Genomic DNA, 16,508 nt, shown 5'->3' with positions numbered 1-16,508 from the left:
CAGGTAGTGCATTCCAGGCATTAACAACTCTGTTACTGAAGTCATATTTTCTACAATATGACTTCAGTAACAGAGTTGTTAATGCCTGGATTTTGATAATATAGACAATTTTTATCTAGATAATATAGACAAATGGTTATCTAGTCTCATTTTTTCACATTGTGAAGGATGGTAAAACCTGAATCTTGAATTAACACTTTAAAGATCTAAAGACCTAAACAGGGAAGGCGAGTTTGTATTTTATTTATTTATGCATTTCCTGCCTCTGTTATTGTTATAGATAAGGTGGTGCACATATGCAATACGTCTTAATCTTTTAGTTGCTGTGATAAAAGCAAGATATAATCGGTTAAGGACATATTTACACTTGTTGTAAATATTACTTTTGGTTTGATATATCTTAACTAGTAGCTTGTAGGGGGTATATGAGGTTTTTTTTAACATGCCTATTAATGTTTTACATTTATCACCTGGGTAACAACTGTGTTAATGCAATAACAAAAGTGTGAAGGTTATATTTTCTCCTACTTGTTAGTATATTATTGTATTTATTTGTTTTACACAGTTTTTGTTGTCTTTTCTGGTCATTGGCAGAGTAAATGAATCATTGATTGATTGATTGATTGATTTGATTGATTCATTCATTCATTTCCCCCTCCTATTTTCTCTCTTTTCTCTGCAATTTTTATTTTTTTATAGTTTCTTCCTGCAGAATTATATTAATTAGAGGACTGTCCTGTCATGGGAGCATCTGAGAATGAGTTTCTTTTGCCCTCATTTCAACTGAGCAATTGAGCTATTTTTTTCTTAAGGAAGAAGAAAATGTTTCTTTTCTCAAGAAAAAAACTTCTTTCGTAAGAAAAAGTTTCTTCCTCAAGAAAAAAAACAACAGTTGCTTTTTGGAAAAAGCACCTTTGAGACAACTGGATGACCTTAGATGATGGAGAATCTCCATAGACATTTTTGGCCTCGTGTTTTGGAAAACTTCTATTGCTACCCATCGATACTTCCAAAGGTGGTTATTTCATTAGGATGTCATTTCATTACTCTACACAAAAAAAAAAGGAAAAAAAAGCCATCATGCCAAATCAACTTTTCCATTCCAGATAGGCTTTGCCGCAGTCTCTATTTTCATGACATATATTTTTTTAAGTCCGTTTATCGAAGAGATTAACCTCCAGCATACACATTTCTGACATCTCATTCTTCCGTTGCAACAATTCCATTGCAACAAACTCAAAAGGTACCTGGAAGTGCTGACGATATAATTTTGTTGTTTCCGGGTGGCCAAAAATGTTTCCATCAAGGCTATATCATTGATTGAAAAGAAACCAGCTTTGGGTTATATTCATTTTTTTCTCTTCGCTGCTCCGTAGCGACATACCATCGCTGAGATAACTCTACGGATTTTTGTAGAGGAAAATAATGCGGTCTAGAGACCATAATTTAGTTCTGTATTGCTTTTTTGAGCTGAGGGACGTGATTTTATTAATAACAGAATAACAGAGTTGGAAGGGACCTTGGAGGTCTTCTAGTCCAGGGGTCTCCAACCTTGGTCCCTTTAAGACTTGTGGACTTCAACTCCCAGAGTCCCTCAGCCAGCAAAGTTGAAGTCCACAAGTCTTAAAGGGACCAAGGTTGGAGACTCCTGTTCTAATCCAACCCCCTGCTCAGGCAGGGAGCCCTACAGCATTTCAGACAAATGGTTATCTAGTCTCTTCTTGAAAACCTCCAGGGTTGAAGGTTTTTTACTGTTGCCTTTGAGCTGGAGAGTGTAGATTCTAAAAAACTAAAAATTAGTATTTATTTTTTTTTAATCAAGGGAAATCTTTGGTGCTTCATAATGAAGCAGCTCAGAAGCTCTGAATCTACGGATTTGCTTTGAGTTTTCGGCCATCTCTGCTTAGATGAAAAGTGCAAACGGGCTCTTGATTTTCAACGGACTAGAAAATCTAGAACCGTTTTTAATCATTGCGGGACTGCAAGGGAAGGGGGCGTGAGTGGAGTCCTTCTCTAGAACCCTGTATAAAATCCCGGCAAGTGCTATCTAATCATGGGAAGAGAGTATTTATTTGTAGCTTAGGGCTGGACTGAGGGATCCTGGGTGCTCTATGAGCTTGCTGGTTTTCCTGCAGACATTTCATGACCCAGCTAGGGAACACCATCAGTACTACAAGGGAGTGGGGTTTGTGGAGTAGAGAAGAATGGGAGGAGGAGTGGGTGGGGGGGAAGGTGGTTCTGGGATCCTTGGTGTTCTGTGAGCAAGGTGGTTTGCTTGCAGATTTTTCATTACCCAACTGATGCACTGATGTTACCTAGTTTGGTAAGGAAACACCTGCAAGGAAACCACCTTGCTCACAGAGCACCAAAGATCCCACCACGCTCTCTAATCCCATGGAACTCAATTTGAGCAGGGCCTTCTCATTTTAGGCCCCTTTACTGACACCAGGACAACTCAAAACTCCTTCCACCGGGTAGTAATCAGAAGCTGGCGTTGTTTGGTGCTCGCTAACCTACTTAATGAGGGCGATCTTTCCATCAGCAGGGTTTCTGGCCCAAAATCAAACGGATGGCCACAGCAGAGTGGAGACACAGTTCTGTTTTTCTTAACAGGTGGACACCCCTAGCCAGTTACTCTGGTGTTTGGCATCATGCTTAGGAGGCCCCCACACAGTGGTGGGATTCAGCCAGTTCTCACCACTTCGGGAGAACCGGTGGTTAACTTTCTGAGCAGTTTGGTGAACTGGTTGTTGGAAAAAATCATTACGGCAGAGAACCGGTTGTTAAATTATTTGAATCCCACCACTGCCCCCACACGTATGTTTTGAAGAAAAGCCACACAAATGCTCCTCAGGAAATGCATCAGCTTTAATTGGTGACTCCTTCTCCAAGTTCACACGGCACGTTTCCAGACTGGAAAGCAATCCAAATAAGGCGTCGGAGGCTGAGGTGGGGCCAGGGCCATCAGGAAGTGATGTGCAAACTCCAGAGCCTCCAGAGGCTGACAGTAGTGAGGCAGAGGAACAGGAGGAGCCTGTTCCTAATGCACACATGAGAAGAGCTGCCAGAAGGCAAGAGCAGCTGAAGCAAAGAGGACGACTTGGGAGTTAGGACCAAGAGATGATTGGCCCCTCCCATAAGGCTTAAAAGACCAGCAATGGCGTTGGGCTCTTTGCCGGAAAACAATGTTGATAGCTTTGTCTTGTTGCACTTGCTTCATATTGGCGTCTTCTGAACTTTTGCCAAGAAAGGCCTTTGGCAGTTTGCCTAATTAGACCAAGTTTGGTGATAGGGCTGAGGAATTGTGTTGGGAGGAATTTGCTTTGATTTCGTTTGGACTACGCTGAGAATGAGTTAATTCTCAGCTGTTCCAATAACGTTTGTTTGTTTTTACAGTGACTGAGTTTCCTACTACCTACTTGGGCCTGGGTCACAACATAAGGCTAGGTTCGCACTACCCAACCTGCCCAGCCATCAAAGGGTCACCTGGTGAATAACGGGAGATCTTCTCTTGAGAAGCCGTGGTGGACCAGTATAGACAAGATTGCCCTCAATGGACACATCATAAGCTTCCTCCTCTAACACCGACTGCTCTTGTGAAGAGGGAGGGAGATGTACTTGATATGAGCAACACCCTTTGGGTTTCGGTTGCCAAGAGCAGAATCCACACAAGTGTGTGTGTGTGTGTGTGTGTGTGTCAAAAACAATGGTTTGGACAGAAGAAAGCCATCAGTTTCTCTTACAGTACATGGGATGTTCTCTCGCTCATTGAGTTCAGCTTCCCAATGGCAAAAATTTAGGTCAGTTCTAAAGAAGGCCCTTCGTTTAGCATCTGCAGCCTGGATCGTTCCACGCCAGGGCCTGGTGGAGGGTGTGAGCTTCAGCCTAGGATGTGGCCACATTCTGAGATCTGCTGCCATCGTGTGGCAATTTTGCCAGCCCGGCTCAAACTATTTTTTATATTGTTTCTAAACTGAGATTCGGTTCAGAAACAAACAACAGGCGACCCGGGATGGAACATTTGTAGGCTAAAGAGTGGCCGAAGGTCCTGGATGAAGGGTCTTGGAGACCTCCAAGATGAGGAGACCCCAGGAAGTCAGAGGGGACCCAATTTCAGCTGGATTTGAAAACTAGAGACGGGGAGGTTTTCCATGAGAAAACTGGATTTTTGCACGCCGTTGGGCAGATGGGCGAGCGTCTCCTTCAACCCATTCCGAAAATGAAAAGCACGTGAAAAAAAAAAATCTGGTGAGAGAAAATGGCGGTTCATTACCATTTGACTGCTTTTCTTAATCTGCAGCTCTGCGAAGTCCTCAGAAAGTCTTAAAATAATAAGCAAATGGGTCCATTTGTTTTAAAAGTGCAAATTGGCCATTAGCAGGGATACCTAGAAAACACAAGAGATTGACAGTTAGGGGATAATATTCAAGTATTACAGGAACTGAATGGTTATTAATTTATTTACTTATTTATTTACATCCTGCCTTTAGCATTTTTAGAAATCACTCAAGGCAGCGAACATACACCCCCCACACACATCTTGAAAGCAGTAAAGAATCACGACATCAACCTGGACGGATTTACCTCTGGCTCATATTTTGCAACCCAGCTGAATCCGTAAGACAAGCTGATCGGGAATCAAACAGCTCTTGGACGGGCCGAGAACATCTCTCCTGCTCCAGGAGGCCCAACAGAGAACCGTATTTCTCATCCGACATGCCGTCTTGTGCCATATGCAGATCAGTGGTTGGGTACCTCGAAACTGGCGTCAAATGTGGATCACCCCCAGAAGACGAAGGCCAGAGCTCAGCGGTCACTGGAGAAGCTCCCTGGAGAATGGAAGGCTGGTAGACATCCATCACGGGAACAATTGGGTTTTCGTCCGAAGCGCACAGGTTCAAAGGGGAGGATGCCCCATAGGGCTTGGTCCAATGGGGTGGAAGACTCCACCCGTGAGAAGGTTGATGGTTTTCTGTTGGGGAAAAAAATGCCAAGAGGATGCATTCAAGTTCCAAGGTGAGGGGTATCACTTTTTTCCAATGATAGGTACATTTTTATTTATTTATTTATTGGTATCCCACCTTTATTACTTTTACAAATAACTCCAGGACGCAAATCCAAATCCAAATCCAAATCCATCTTCCTACTCTTAATTTCCCCACAACAACAATCTTGTGAGGTGGGTTGGGTTGAGAGAGAAGGACTGGTCCAAGGTCACCCAGTTTTCATGCCTAAGGAAGAACTAGAACTCGCACCGTCTCCTGGTATTTGGCCCAAAGTTATCACACTGACTTTCATGCCTAAGGAGGAACTAGAACTCACAGTCTCCTGGTGTTTGATCTCAAAATCACCCAGTTGGCTTTCTTGGCTCAGGCAGGACTTGAACTCAGGATCTCCAGCTTTCTACTCTGGTGCCTTAACCAGTAAACCAAACTGGCTCTCTAAATTACTCATGTATAAACTGGGAAGATTCTGGTCTGTGAAAAATAATTTGAAGGGCTGGTATGAAGAGACAGACACAACTAATATTTGCCTTCAGTCCAGTAGCTTTGCTCATTTTGCTGGTGCCTGATCCACTTGAGTTTGCAAAAAGATACCAAATGCTGAAAAAGTTACAGAAATAATGTTTTTTGTGAGAGTGGGAAAAAATAACCAGAAGAGTAGTCATCTAGATGTGATTGGTTCCAGAAGCAATGAGAAATTTTGGTCTGTGTTGATCGCATCCCAAGCATTGGTTGCTGGGCAAGGAAGTTCAGCAACATCTGAAGACCATAACTCAAGGAGTTGAGCTTGGGATGTTGGATTGGTTTGTGGGTCACCAAGCACATGAACATCCATCAGATTTTAGGGCCAAGGAATTGCCTGTTCCGGTGAGGACCCAACTAAGTTTGGTGAATTAATTCCTTGTTTTGGCACAAAAGAGAATCATTGAGAAGGAAACCTTTTGAGTGAAGTTAGGTTGATACTGGCTAGTTCCTTTCATAGGACGTTGTGTTTTCTGGTCTGGGGTTTTGTCAGAAGTTAGGTTCTCCAGATCAGCCAAGATATCAGAATTTTACTCTTGGAGAACAACACACCTGTTCTTGACTCTACTTTATAAGATGAATCTCCCAAAATTCCTTCTAGAAAAAAGGCAGAGTGGAACCCACTTCAAAACAGCAGCAAAATCAAATAGATTATAATCTTCAGTGTCTCCCTTTTTGAAGAAGCTTTTTTTTAAAAAAAAAACAACTGCTGACATATTCATCAACTTCCTGTGGTGTGGTTGGGCACCTATGCTTTGATCTGAAATGAATCCTTCTCACAGGAAGTCTACTTCATCACAGGTTGAGAAACAAAATGGGGCAGAAAAGGATGGATATGAATGGCACAATGAGGTTAAATGTAAATACAAGCCAGCCGTATGCAGCAGCTGCCAAAAAAGCCAACATAGTTCTAGGCTGCATGAACAGAGGGATAGAATCAAGATCACGTGAAGGGTTAATACCACTTTATAAGGCCTTGATAAGGCCACACTTGGAATATTGAATTCAGTTTTGGTCGCCACAATGTAAAAAAGATGTGGAGACTCTAGAAAAAGTGCAGAGAAGAACAACAAAGAGGATTAGGGGACTGGAGGCTAAAACATATGAAGAACGGTTGCAGGAACTGGGTGTGTCTAGTTTAATGAAAAGAAGGACTAGGACATGATAGCAGTCTTCCAATATCTCAGGGGCTGCCCCAAAGAAGAGGGAGTCAAACTATTCTCCAAAGCACCTGAAGGCAGGACAAGAAGCAATGGGTCAAAGCTAATCAAGGAGAGAAGCAATCTAGAACTAAGGAGCAATTTCCTGACAGTTAGAACAATTAAACAGGGGAACTGCTTGCCTCCAGAAGTCATGAATGCTCCAACACTGGAAGTTTTTAAGAAGATGTTGGATAACCATTTATCTGAAGTGGTGTAGGGTTTCCTGCCTAAGCAGGGGGTTGGACTAGAAGACCTCCAAGGTCCCTTCCAACTCTGTAATTCTAATTCTAATTCTAATTCTAATTCTAATTCTAATTCTAATTCTAATTCTATTCTATTCTATTCTATCCTATCCTATCCTATCCTATCCTATCCTATTCTATTCTTATAAAATGACCTTTCTTTAGAGCAGAAATTAGTTTGGGGTCTTCCTGGACATGACAACTTCACTGGAATTATTGGCTTTCAGATGGAACAGAAGCGTGGATCTTCTATGTATGATCCACAGACTTGAAGGATTACTAGGTCTTTTTCTGCCCTCCGTTTTCTATGTTTCTATGGCTTTCAAGGTTGGTAGAGAAACCTACAAAGGTAGTGTTGAAAAAAGAGTTTTCTGTATAAGGAATGAGTGCCAACTTCATCTTTACTACGGATAGCAAAATAACCTGGGCTGGTTTGAGGAATGTTTTTCATATTTCTTGACCTCCATTTCCCAGGCACATAGTGTATGAAAGATTGTGGAGACCTGGAAGAAACCCTCTTAGTCACAGCTCAGATTGAATCCGTGTCCCTGAAGCGACCAACCGGTTTTGTTAAACATCAATACAATGACACGATGAGGAAATCTATTGTCAATAAGGATCCTTTGTCGAATGAGTTGCTATCTATGAAATTAGTAGAACAAGCCATGGGTGACAAGCTCACCATTGTTAATAAGGCCATCTTTGGCACCGTTGTCTCTACTCAGGTCCTGCGGGTTTTTGGTGACGCTCAAAGCTCTGGAGAAATGTTCATCCACCATGCTATTAGTGTCTCCTTGGAAGTAGGTCAATACCATGTAATGGGCTCCCCATTCTGTTTTTACTGGCTGTTTCGTTCTACTCAGCTTTGTGGAATTATTCTTTGTCTCTTCCATACTGGGAAATAACCTGAAAATAAACGCAACACAAGAAAGGTGTACATGGAGTTGATGGTGACATGGAGTACATGCAACCAATTGTCTCCTGCTTCCTCCCCTCCCCCCACTCCCCAAGATCACTGCTTACTCAGAGTTTAGGCTTGGGATGTTCTAACTGGAGAAAACAAGAAAGAGAGAAGACATGAGAGACACATTGGCAAAAGGAATCAGAACACAAAATACAAGGTGAGTGGACATGACCTTATAGATGACCTTCAGCCTGTCAAGGACCTTGGAGTACTCATATCAAATGATCTAAGTGCCAAAGTCCACTGTAACAACATCACCAAAAAGGCATTAAGGCCTGTAAACCTAATCTTGCATAGCTTCTTCTCCTGTAATATTACACTGCTAACCAGAGCATACAAAACATTTGCTAGACCAATTCTTGAATACAGCTCCTCTGTCTGGAACCCGCACTGCATATCAGACATTAAAACAATTGAACATGTCCAGAAATATTTCATAAGAAGAGTCCTCCACTCGCAACAAAATACCTTATGCTACCAGACTTGAAATTTTGGGCTTAGAAAATTTAGAACTATGCTGCCTTCGGTATGATCTAAGCAGAGCTCATAAAATCATCTGCTACAATGTCCTACCTGTCAATTACTACTTCAGCTTCAACCACAACAATACACGAGCACACAATAGATACAAACTTAAAGTGAACCGCTCCAAACTCGATTGCAGAAAATATGACTTCAGTAACAGAGTTGTTAATGCCTGGAATGCACTACCAGACTCTGTGGTCTCTTCCCAAAATCCCCAAAACTTTAACCAAAGACTATTTACTATTGACCTCACCCCATTCCTAAGAGGTCTGTAAGGGGCGTACATAAGAGCACCAGCATGCCTACCGTCCCTATCCTAATGTTCCCTTTAATTGTATTCATTTTATGTATTCAATTCATGCTTATACTTATATATATTATCTAATATGTACTTGACAAATTAAATAAATAAATAAAATAAATTAGAGCAGTGTTCAGGTAGCTAAAAGGTCCCAGAGAGAAGAAGGCGCTATTTTCCATTTGCAACAGAAACCAGGACCCAAAAATAGGTGATATATTTGTGGCTACCACAATTTCACTTACATAGAAGGAAAAAATTTCCTCACAGTAAAATATGTGTAACAAGGGAACGCAGAGTAGAATAACTGAGGCTACAAGTTGTCCACCTCTGAAGGCTTTAAAAAGAGGGTGGATGGCCACCTCTCGATAAACTGGTCGTCCTATACAATGCTTTAGAACAGGGGTCTCGAACCTTGTCAACTTTAAGACTTGTGGACTTCAACTCCCAGAGTGCCTCAGCCAGCTTTGCTGGCTGAGGAACTCTGGGAGTTGAAGTCCACAAGTCTTAAAGTTGACAAGGTTGGAGATCCCTGCTTTAGAAGATCCTTGTAGCTCCTTCCAATTTCACAGTTCTATAATTCTATGATTAATTAGGACACTTCAACAGTTGAAGATGTGGGGCTGCCCTTCCTGAAGCCACATTCTTTTCTAGGAGAATGTTCCTTGATGATCTCGGGAACCATCAGGACTTCTACAACATCCAGAGACAACCAAACCAAGCATGTGAGTATAATGGCCAACATATTGAGTCACTGTGATCACTGGTGGTTTGGTCAATGTGTAAAGCATGGTTTATGGTTTAGCATGTTGTATAAACACAGCCAATGGGTAGGACTTGCATGGGAAGCCTAAATACTTTTTAAGTGGCACCTCACAGACTCGGTAACTCACCCTTCATCAAAAAATATTGAATGTGTCTTCTTGGTTGCCGGTCTGAACCCAAGAGAACCCAAAGATGCGCAATCCAGTTCTTCAAAAAGGACAACACTGTCCATACCCAATGACTAAGAGTCCCCATCTGGTAGGAAATGTAGCCTGACTCTGGAGACACATGACTTTGAGAAGATAAGTTTCCTCCAAGTAATTATCTTTTTGAATTCCCAATCAGTATTTGAGAATGAAAATAGTTCTTCCACAGAAAGTGGCAGGAGAATTTAATTTTCTTGTTTTTTTTAAATACCAGAAGCTTTAAGTATAAAGTCAGTTCCTTCAAGATTGAGGGCAAGAGCCCAGTATCTGTTGTCCACAATGACCAAGCAGATATCCTATTCCAGATGTCCACCTCCCTCTACTGTCTCCCTCTATTGTGTTCATATTCCTTCCAAGTAGCGAGCAAAGATAGGTGGACTTCAACCCGTTTGATTGATTGAACACTTGATTACCAACCAAGATTCACATGATCAGATTAGATGCCGAAGAGCTACACAAGAAGAAGTTCAGAACTAGTCAGGAATACACCCATTTTTAAAACGTCAACAATACCACTCGTTGGAAACCATAATAACAGAGAACCTTGCTAAGTGAGTGCATCTCAGTCAACCAATTCCAGAAACTGTAACTCTCCACTAAACACATTACATCTCCCCTAACTTTACTTATAGACGTCTCCATTAGATGCAGCTGTTCCCTTGCTTGGATTAAACTTTTAAGTAAGAGGAACTCAAGACGATTTTCATACCTTTGGTCTAGCGAGACCCCACCTGAGTTCACTTCATGCTGTGATTCTCCGTGAATTTCTGCTCCAGGTATGTGAGCCCTATAGCAACTCAACAACAAGGAGAAAAAGCACCAGACCGTACCAGCAGTTTTCTGTTCCTTTAGCAGTGAGGGAACTAGGCGTATCCTTCAGGCTCAGGAACAGGAATGTGTGAAATGCACTCTGACAAGTCAACCAGGTTTAGAGGTTTCAGGAAAGAAGACAATAAAAAGGACTGTTCAGGGTGCTTGTAAACTAGAGCTAGCACCCAGGGTTTGGGCCCAAGCTACAAACCGGGTCTCCGGAGTGAAAATCTGTTCCCAGTAATGCAAGACGGACAAGACTTCAATTTTTAAAAAGCCAGCTTTTTTCTTATAGGTGGATTGGTGTAGTTATTCTGTAACTACGGTGTAATGACTCTAGGCTTCCCTTTTTAACATTCTTCTGTTTAACTTCCTTGTTCCTCATTTAGTATTTGCTACTAGCCTCTAATTCCAGGGCTCATGTGATTAAATTGTTGAATATAGACCTGTAGTTATCAACTTACAACAGTTCATTTAGTTCAAAGTTAGGGCGGCACTATAAAAAGGGGCTTATGACTGTTTTTCCCGACGACAGCAGCAGCATCCACGAGATCAAAATTCAGACGCCTGGCAACTGACTCATACTTATGGCAGTTGCAGGATCCTGGGGTCATGTGATCCCCTTTGATGACCTCCTGAGAAACAAAAGTCAGAGGGCAAGCCAGATTCATTTTACAACTGTGTTACTAACTTAACCACTGCAGTGTTTCACTTAGCAACTGTGGCAAGAAAGGTCATAAAATGGTTCAAAACTGGCTTAACAAATGTCTCACTTAGCAACAAAATTTTGGGCTCAATTGTGGCCAAAAGTCAAGGAGAATCTGAATATTCATATATTGTTCCAGGCACCAATTTGCATTCTGTATGTATGACTTGAACTGAGTCTTAACTGCTGGCAACTGCCCAAAGAGTCAAATAGAATAGAATAGAATAGAATTTTATTGGCCAAGTGTGATTGGACACCCGAGGAATTTGTCTTGGTGCATATGCTCTCAGTGTACATAAAAGAAAAGATACGTTCATCAAGGTACAACATTTACAACACAATTGATGGTCAATATATCAATATAAATCATAAGGATTGCCAGCAACGTTTACACAAGCACAGAATTTAAGGGAAAATTTTTATAAGATGTTTTATAGATGGCACTTAGATCCCAAAAAATTATCACGTATGTATCCTAATATCCAAGCGAAATGTTGGAGGTGTGATTGTGATGACGCTACATATTTTCATATTTGGTGGACTTGCAAGAAAATTAAGGTCTTTTGGATAAGAATTTGGTGGATTATTCAAAATGTACTGAAGAAGAAGATAAAGTTCCTGCCACAATTTTTCCTTTTGGGAATTATAACGGATTGTACAGGGATTGAGACTAAACTGATTCTGAATTTAATAACAGCAGCAAGACTGTTGATTGGACAATACTGGAAGAAAGAAGAGGTACCTACAATAGAAGAATGGATACTGAAAGTCATTAATTTGGCTGAGATGGCTAAAATCTCAGCTTTTTTAAAAGACAATACGCAGGAAAGATATTTAATTGAATGGAAAAAATGGATTGATTATCTACAAAACAGATATCAGATTAAGAAATATCAGATTGCCTTTGAATAATTAGAAAGTTATTTTATGTAATGGGAGGGGTTGGGAGATGAAAAGCTTTGGATGTGGTTAATTGGATTGAAGGAAAATTTTATTCTATGTTTGGTTTATGTATAACAATACCTTGTGATTGACCCGGGAAGCCGGGGAAGGAGGGGAAGGGGGTTTTGGGAGGGGGGAAAAAAGGGGGGAGAAATGTCTTTGTTTTTTTAAAAAACTCTTTCAATAAAAAAAAAAAAAGGATTGCCAGCAACAAGTTATAGTTTATACAGTCATACGTGGAAAGAGATTGGTGATGGGAACTAGGAGACGATTAATAGTAGTGCAGATTCAGTAAACAGTCTGACAGTGTTGAGGGAATGATTTGTTTAGCAGAGTGATGGCCTTCGGGAAAAAACTGTTCTTGTGTCTAGTTGTTCTGGTGTGCAGTGCTCTATAGCGTCGTTTTGAGGGTAGGAGTTGAAACAGTTTATGTCTAGGATGTGAGGGGTCTGTAAATATTTTCACGGCCCTCTTCTTGATTCGTGCAGTATACAGGTCCTCAATGGAAGGCAGGTTGGTAGCAATTATTTTTTCTACAGTTCTAATTATCCTCTGAAGTCTGTGTTTTTCTTGTTGGGTTGCAGAACCGAACCAGACAGTTATAGAGGTGCAAATGACAGACTCAATAATTCCTCTGTAGAACTGAATCAGCAGTTCCTTGGGATAGAATAGAATAGAATAGAATAGAATAGAATAGAATAGAATAGAATAGAATAGAATAGAATTTTTTATTGGCCAAGTGTGATTGGACCCTCAAGGAATTTGTCTTTGGTGCATAGGCTCTCAGTGTACATAAAAGATACCTGAAAAAATATTTCAGCTCAAGCCACCATGAGGTCATGTCTAACTTTTACTGTACTTGGTGGCAACATGGGTGGCTGGGAAATTCTGGGAATCGACATCCACAAGTTGCCAAGGTTGAGAAATACTTGATTTTTTAAAGAGGCAGAACGCTGGGTCCCCAAAACTTACCTGCGGGTGTTGTAACAAATCCTGATTTTGCCAGTTAGTGTTGAATAAAGTCTTAGACGGTTACCAGAATATAGCACCAGATTGGGAAAGACGTTGATAATGATTGCAAAAATATAAACATTGAGGATGGATTGCATGATGATGTCATAGAAGTCTATACCAGCCTAGGAAGGAGGTCTTGCTTAATAGCGTGTCTCATAGGAGGAAGAATTTTATGTGTAATTTGTAGAACAAATCGGTTCAAACTGGATTTCATTTAGACTTGGCCCTAGGTAATGGAAGTTGTCATTTAAATAAGAAGTGCTGTTCATCTCCATTTTTAACTGTAAGAAATTCAAATTAATTCACTTATCCCTGAGTAAATCCTTATGTTGTAAGGAAACTGTAATTTGCAACAGCAGGACTGAACAATGCCAACAAAATGAAAAGTCCAAGTCTAGTGGTGCATCCAATCTTCCCAAGTAGCTGTATCTGTAACACAATCATGTGACAACACACTAAAATATGGTAACAGAAAGTCTGGTTTTGCGTAAAAATGGCCAGTTTTTCTACGAGATTAATTCCACTAATATTTTGCGGAGATAAAGTATATCTGTATAAAAATGAAGGTAGAAATGAACCTTTTATTCTGTCTCTGAAACATTATGCTATTCTATTCTGTTCTAATAAATATTTTATCACTTATTATGAATTGTGCTACAGAATAGAATTTTTTATTGGCTAACTGTGTTTGGACACACAAGGAATTTGTCTCGGTCCATATGCTCTCAGTGTACATAAAAGAAAAGATACATTCATTCATTGGTGTGTCTGATGGGGGTTGTGAAGATAGGTGGCTGTAGTTTCGTTTCAAACTTGCAGTAAAACACGTTCAGGTCATCTGCCAATTGTTGATTTCCTTCAGCCTGGGAAGGTTTGCCGTAGCCGGTGATATTTTTAAGAGTTTTCCACACATTTGCTGGCTCATTTGTTGAGAACAGATTGTTTAGCTTTTCAGAGTAGCTTCTTTTTGCTGCTCTGATCTCCCTTGTTAATACATTTCTGGCCTGATTGTATAGCATTTTATCATCCTTTCTGTAGTCTTCCTCTTTGGAATGTAGCTGCTTAAGTTTAGCCGAGAACCAAGGTTTGTTGTAACTGTATATTCGCAAGTTCCTAGTGGGTACACATAGGTATTCACAGAAGCTGACGTATGATGTTACAATATCTGTGAGTTCATTGAGGTCTGCAGAGGTATCTTCAAAAATATTCCAATCAGTGAAGTCAAAGCAAGCTTGTAGCTTTAACTTTACCTCTTCAGTCCAAGTCTTCACTGATTTAATTGTTGGTTTTGTGGTTTTAAGTCTTTGCCTGTAAGCAGGTACAAGGTGAATCATGCAATGATCAGAGTGTCCTACAGCAGTTCGTGGCAAAGACCAATAAGCATCTTTCAGTGTTGTGTAGCAATGGTCTAAAGTATTCTTGCCTCTAGTGGGACAACTGACATACTAATGATACTAATCTCAAAATCTGGAATTATGCCATTTGAAGATGATTACAGATTTACAAACACGAAGCACGGTGGAATACCAGAGAAATTCAGGTCAAAATGTATAGGAGACATACATGAGGTGGAAGGAAGCAGTTAGATTATATTCTCCAGAATAGCAACAACCAAATTTTCCTAAGGAATATAAAGTTTGGAAACGACAACTATTTATTTTAAGTTTTGATCCTTCTGTCCTCAAAGCCTATGAATACTACTTAGGTCTGGTCTGAGATTTATTTTCCTCCACAAATAAGGCCACAAAGATTTTTTGTAATGGAATAATCATTTAAATTCCAGAAATATTTTAATTTGGAACTATCACACTATAGTTCCTATGTGAAGTCTTGCATAAGTTTCACTGACCTCATTCGTTGTCATCATACATCGCAACATAAAGCAGGAAGAGAACAATCTGGGACAGGCCTGTGCATTAAAACATTGCCACATATTTCGTTTGGACAGATGGCAATCTTTTAAGCGGCTGATTTCTAACCACCCATTTTCAGTGTACTCAAATTCTCATGTGTTTTATGTCAGGTGTTAGCGGTGAGTATCTTCAAGACAAACAGTTCAAAGGCAACACAAGCATTTTCAAGAGATAATCACAAACTCAAGGTACAAAACCGGTCCATTAAGCACTTAGCTTTATTCTACAAAAGATTATTCAGCAAAAGAGCTTTTTTTCCCATCGGTGAAGATTCCTAAAGGGTCCAAGGAGATGCTCAACAGTCAACGATGTCCTCGGGAAATGCCAAGTTGAATTTAATCTCTGACCTCCTCCTTGCTCCCAACGAAGAGAGACAAAAGCTGGAAATTCCACTTTTAGGTTTGCTACCTTTGGCGGCAACAGAAAATCATTTGCATAATCATCCGTCTTGAGCGACGACTAGGCTGAGATCCTGACTTAAAGTTTTTCCATCGTTCCAGCTAAAACAGCAAACTTGGTGTGAAGCACCTAATTTTCTACGCTCGCATGCAAACAGAGACCACGGGTGCGATGATCGTCACGACAAAAGCACAGGTATCCCTGCTGAAGTGTACCTGAAACGGCTGAGACAATCACTTCCTTCGTTGAAGTTGTTAGTTAGAAGACCACACATAAAGTAAATTTGGGCAAAGTCTTGGCAGCGATTAAAAAAAGCGGGGTGGGGGAGACTATTTTTGAGCGGTTTATATCTGCCCAAAAAACCAACAACAATTGTTTAAAAAATCTGAGAAACAATTTTGGAAATGAATCTCAAAACGATTTTATTCGTAGTTGTCTCCTATAATCAATCCAGTATAAAAAAATACAGGCTTCGTACACTCGGTCTCGACAAATGCTCGAAACACAACTATAGTTGAACAGTTACCACCGGGAACAAGGCAGGAATCGCACCTCCCAACGCTCATGCGCTCCCCGCGTGTTTCCGATGAGTTAATAATCCAAACAAAAATTTATAGAAAGATAATCAGAATTCAGCTCATTTACAGACTTTCCCCCCCGGTTTGTTACCTAGCTTCCCTCAGCGTCGAACTTCTATAAACGAACAAAGGACGTGAATCACAAGGAACTTTTTTTTATGCACGCCAGGAGAGCCTCTTTGGAGCGTGATCTTTCAAACCTCCCCCGGCCGCGGGGAGTGCGAATACATCTTCAATGATCAGCTACTTAAAAAAAAAAAATCAATTAATATCAGGAAAACCAGCTATTCCAAGCCCATGCTGGTGAATCCACGGCAGGCAAAAATCCGTATCGTACGGGGAGAGTATGAGGAGGCTGGCATTGGAGCAAAAACACCGAAAGCGTTCAAACCTGGGCTGCCTGTAAAGATTTATGGTGT

The 16,508-nt window shown here is 40.7% G+C and overlaps 1 protein-coding gene across 3 annotated transcripts; it reads right to left on the bottom strand.

The window, feature by feature from the left end:
- Positions 1-2,849: 2,849 nt before the first annotated feature.
- VGLL1 (vestigial like family member 1) lies at positions 2,850-10,594 on the bottom strand. 3 transcript variants are annotated; one of them, XM_058197169.1, is made up of 5 exons: positions 10,437-10,594; positions 7,993-8,019; positions 7,652-7,875; positions 4,585-4,972; positions 2,850-4,387 (listed from the first exon to the last, which is right to left on the bottom strand). In XM_058197169.1, exons 3-5 carry the CDS (start codon positions 7,860-7,862, stop codon positions 4,375-4,377), a joined length of 612 nt encoding a protein of 203 aa, XP_058053152.1. In that variant the 5' UTR covers positions 7,863-7,875; positions 7,993-8,019; positions 10,437-10,594; the 3' UTR covers positions 2,850-4,374. The 3 variants fall into 3 exon arrangements, with proteins under 3 accessions (XP_058053152.1, XP_058053151.1, XP_058053153.1); XM_058197168.1 differs by lacking the exon at positions 7,993-8,019 and having other exon boundaries at positions 10,437-10,593; XM_058197170.1 differs by lacking the exon at positions 7,993-8,019 and having other exon boundaries at positions 10,558-10,579.
- Positions 10,595-16,508: the final 5,914 nt, after the last annotated feature.

This window comes from Ahaetulla prasina, chromosome 11 (genome assembly GCF_028640845.1).
Source record: "Ahaetulla prasina isolate Xishuangbanna chromosome 11, ASM2864084v1, whole genome shotgun sequence".
Taxonomy (NCBI): Eukaryota; Metazoa; Chordata; class Lepidosauria; order Squamata; family Colubridae; genus Ahaetulla; species Ahaetulla prasina.
This window is presented reverse-complemented; position numbering and strand designations above follow the sequence as displayed.

What these genes read in the sequence shown, in the direction of transcription:
- VGLL1 (XM_058197169.1), bottom strand. Translation starts at nt 7,862, where the DNA reads ATGGAAGAGACAAAGAATAATTCCACAAAGCTGAGTAGAACGAAACAG. An exon ending in AGATGGCCTTATTAACAATG is followed by an intron (nt 4,973 to 7,651) that starts GTGAGCTTGTCA and finishes TTTCCCCAACAG; the next exon opens with AAAACCATCAACCTTCTCAC.